This window comes from Sminthopsis crassicaudata, chromosome 3 (assembly GCF_048593235.1).
Source record: "Sminthopsis crassicaudata isolate SCR6 chromosome 3, ASM4859323v1, whole genome shotgun sequence".
NCBI lineage: Eukaryota > Metazoa > Chordata > Mammalia > Dasyuromorphia > Dasyuridae > Sminthopsis > Sminthopsis crassicaudata.
Window position 1 is genome coordinate 641,117,264 of NC_133619.1, and position 4,828 is coordinate 641,122,091.

General features: G+C 38.9%; 1 protein-coding gene across 1 annotated transcript; it reads left to right on the plus strand.

The window, feature by feature from the left end:
* The first annotated feature begins 1,022 nt into the window (after window positions 1-1,022).
* On the plus strand, window positions 1,023-1,973 carry LOC141560027 (olfactory receptor 8H1-like). The gene has a single exon (XM_074297661.1). The coding sequence runs from the start codon at window positions 1,023-1,025 to the stop codon at window positions 1,971-1,973; it is 951 nt and encodes a 316-aa protein (XP_074153762.1).
* Window positions 1,974-4,828: the final 2,855 nt, after the last annotated feature.

A 4,828-nucleotide genomic window follows, 5' to 3' on the forward strand; every position in this document is an offset into this window, starting at 1 on the left:
AAACAACTATGAAATAAAAGGGAGACATTACCCATCAGGGGGATCCTAGATATTATTATATTTGAGTTAACTTTAAGGGATGAGTATAAATTCAAAAGGTAAAGAAAGGAAAGGAGGGCAATCTAGATATGGGCAACAGGGTCAGCAAGGTTCTGTGGGAGGTAACACATCGAGGTGATAGCAGATTTACTTGCCTACTGAATGAATTATCGTTAGTAATTGTCCATTTTTCTTTTCTAGATAAGCACACTATTGATTTTCCTTTAGTTTGAGTGTCATGGTCAAACCACACCTGGAATAAATCATGTTGCACATTGTCAAGCTGGAGAGCATCAAGAGCAGTGTAACAATGTGAGGGAGGGGACTTCAAACCTTCCTACTAAAAATTGGTTGAGGGACCATGTTTTTATAAGCTTATCTAAGAGATGTCATTGGAAAGGAAATAGCAATCTTTAAGCATTCAAAGAGATGTCATATAGAAGAAAGATTATAGGTTATAGATCTGGGAAGGGATTAATATTATTAATTAGATTCTCTAGTTAGATCACTTTATTTTACAAGAAAGGAAACTGAACCCACAGGAGGTGAAATGACTAACCTATATCAATATGGATGGCCAATTCCAAATCTAACGTTTCCACTGTGCCACGTTACTTCACATTTCTTTTCTATGGCCCCAGAGACATAATTGGATAGACTTTATAAGAGGAATATAATTGGCTAAATATAAGAAAAAATTATGAAATACATTACAATTTTATGAAATGAAATGTGCTACAATATATTACTTCAGGAATTCAAACAGAAGAGTGCTTATTGGGGAAAACTATTATGTGGAGGAGGGTAGGTGATATGACATAAGCCTGAGCTCTACACAATCTCAGATAGTTTACATTGTAGGAAGAACTCTATTTAAAGGGAAAGGTATAAACAAAAAAAACTTCTAGCTTGTAAGATTTTATTCTTCCTGGGCCCTCATTTCTTCCCAGAATTCTTCTAATGAGCCTGTTCCTGAGCATCCTATGGCTGATGGACTTTTCAGAGGACAGAAAATGACCAATTGCACTAAGGTTCCGGGATTCGTTCTTCAGGGTTTCTCAGTCATTCCTGAGGTGCAAAGTTTTAGTGCTGCCATCTTCCTTTTCATCTACATATTCTCTGTGCTTGGAAACATCTCCATCATCACAGCAGTGAATCTGGATTCCCATCTGCACACACCCATGTACTTTTTCCTCAAACATCTATCATTCATTGACATGTGTTCCACCACTACCACACTGCCCCGGGCGCTCTTTGCTGCCCTGGCTGGCTCAGATTTCATCTCTCTCCCAGAATGTGCAGTTCAACTTTTTGGTTTTATCTTCTGTGGGGCTACTGAGTGTTTTCTCATCACCTCCATGGCCTATGACCGCTGTCTGGCCATCTACCAGCCCCTGACCTATGGGACCACTATGACCCCAGAGTTCTGTTGTGTGCTGGTGGTTGTGGCCTGGGTGAGTGGGCTCCTCTTCTCGACCTTCCACACAGTCAACACCTTCACCCTGTCTTTCCGTGATTCCACAGTAGAACATTTCTTCTGTGACATCCCTCCACTCCTCCGATTGTCCTGCACTGATCCTCACAAACACGAGGCAGCTGGCTTTATCGTCAGTGGTTGTGTCATCATGAGCTGTTTTGCACTTACTGTCCTGTCCTACATGCGGATCCTAGCCACTGTGGCCCGTATCAAGTCCACACAGGGTCGCCAGAAGGCCTTCTCCACCTGTTCCTCCCACCTCATCACAGTAGTGCTCTTTTATGGAACTGGCAGTTCAGCTTACATGAGACCTGCAAATGGCTACTCCCCACTTCAAGGGCGCTTAGCTGCTATATTTTACTCCATCCTCACCCCTACCTTAAACCCCATTATCTTTAGTATGAGGAACAGAGATATGAAGGCAGCCCTAAGGAAGCTTTATGTTCATAGAACCTGATGAAGTTCAGAAGCTTGGAAGGAAAAAGAGAAAAAGTTCCCGGTAGCAAACTCTCATAACTCTCCCTGTGGAATGGCCAATATTGTACTCTGGAAATTGCTACTAATATGAATTTGCAAGCTTCATCAAGATCTTTCTTCTCACTGAACCTTATTTTCATCTGCCAAATGGAGATAAGAACCCTTGTTCTCCAGCTCATGGGATATAAGAATAAAACTTAAAAACATAAGGAATATATTATTTCCTAACTACAGCTATGTATTCGAGTTTGAGTAGATGACCACTTCTTACTATAGTTGGCAATCTTTATAAAATTCTGTGACTTTAAAAATCAGATTTTTACAACTGTGAATGATTTAGTTATTCTCAGCAATATATGATCCAAGACAATTTCAAATGATTTAAAATGAAAATTACTACCCATTAATTGTGAACTGATCCAACCATTGTGGAAAGCAGTTTGGAGGTATGCCCAATGGACAACCAAACTGTGCCTTTGATCCAGCAGGGCCTTTATTGGGGCTGTACCACAAAGAGATCATAAAAAGGGAAAAGAACCTACATGTGCAAAAATATTTGTACCCATCCTTTTTGTAGTCACAAGGAACTGGAAACTGAGTGGATGCCCATCAGCTGGAGAATGGCTGAATAAGTTATGGTATATTGTAACGTGCTCTCCTGGCAGTTACAATTACTAGTCTGTCCTAGACCCACCAGAGTACCTTTGACCACTGTCCTTTGCAGTGTGAGCTCTACCCGGCTCACCTCCTCTGAGGCCTTCAAAGGTCTCTGGCCACAATCTCTTGAATCTATAGCTTAATAACCGGTAGCGCGCTCAAGAACAGACACATGTAATCTTAAAAAGCCTTTATTATACATACTCACATAATGCCCTGACTGATGCCCTGACTTGTTGATTCCCTAGTGAACACCTGGTCAGAAGACCCACATGTTCACTACTAAAATACTTACCTCTTTTGGCTACCCATCTTGGCTTGGCCACCCAGGCTAGGAAGCCAGGGTGAAGAGCGCCAGGTTAAAGAGAGTGATTGCTGCCTGCAGTGGGCTTACATAGGAGCCTATGAGGTCACACACACAGCCAACCAGCGAGAGAGTCACCCATTACGAAGCTATCTCAAAATGGACAGGATCCCACCTACAAGGCAGTCCTAATATCCACAGAAATTACTTCTGGGCCTCAATCTCCCGATGCACTGTGGCGCCCATTTAAAGGACTCTTACAGTATATGAATGTTATAGAATATTATTCTTCTATCAGAAATGATCACAGGTTGATTTCAGAGAGGCCTGGAGAGACTTATATGAACTGATGCTAAGTAAAGTGAGTAGAACCTAAAGAACATTGTACATGGCAACAACAAGATTGTGTGATGATCAACTCTGACAGACATGGTTCTTTTCAATAATGAGGTGATTTAGGCCTCATATAATAAACTTGGATTGGAAAAAGTCATCTGCATCCAAAGAGAGGACTGTGGAAACTGAATGTAGATCACAACATAGTTTTCTCACCTTTTTTGTTGTTTGCTAGTTCTTTGTTTTCTTTTTTTTCCTTTTTGTATCTGATTTTTCTTGTGTAGCATGATAAATGTGGAAATATATGTATATAGAAGAATTGTACATATTCAACATCTATTGGATTGCTTGCTGTCTTGGGGAGTGATGGGGGAATAGAAGGAGAAATAATTGGATCACAAGGTTTTGCAAGATGAATGTTGAAAAAAATTTTTGCAGATATTGTGAAAATAAAAAGTTAGTAATTTTCTTTTTTTTTTTTTTTTTTTTTTTTTAATAATACCTATCACCAGAGAAATAATTTATGGAGTCCGAATGCAGATTGAAGCATATTAAAACAAAATAAAACAAAAAAAAATCCTTTATGATTCTTAGGTTGTTTGTGTTTTCTTTTGCCACATGGCTAATATTGAAATGTTTTGTATGATGGCACATGTATAATCTATTAAAATGTTTGCCTTCTCAAAGAGGGAGGAGGTCATGGAGGAAAGAAGAGAATTTGATACTCAAAAGTTTTTAAAAAGGAATGTTAAGTTTTTTCTTCATAAGTAATTGAGAAAGAACAAAAGAAAAAATGGGACATTTATTAGGCATAATCACAGGCTAGTTACATGAACTAAAGAAAGGAACTGGCTGAATCATGTAAAGAAAAGGATGACAAGGTTACAATTCAAATGCTGTACATCTATATATACCCAGAACTATCATTAACTGATGACTATTTCTGAATCTTCATCTTTCTTGACCAATCCAAAATCTCTGACACTGTTAATCACCCTTCTTTCCTGATTTTTATCCTGCCTACCTTATGGATCCTTTTCAGTCTCCTTTTCTGGAATCTCCTCCAAGTCATGCCCATTGACTTTGGGTATCCCACAAAACTCTCTTGCTTGGATCTTCTCTTTTCTCTCTGTATTACTCTATTTGTTGATCTCATAGCTCCAATGGATTTAATCATCAGCTCTATACTGATAATTCTCAAATATAAAAATTCAGTCCTTAACTTTTCTCTGAACTTTAGTCTTGGATTTTTAACTGCCTTTCAAACAACTTACATCTTAACCTCAATATGTCCAAAACTGAACTCAGTAGTTTTCCCAGAAAACCCTCTCTACGTCCTCATTTCCCTATTAACATTGAGTATATCTCCATCTTCTCAAGTTCACTATCAACATATCATCCTTTACTCTTTACTAGTTCTCATTCTTCATATCTAATCTGTTGTGAAATTCTGTGGATTGTACTTTTTCAGTGCCTCTCAAATATGCCTCATCTCCTCTTATACTGCTATTAGTGGGGTACAGGTCCTTATTCACTCA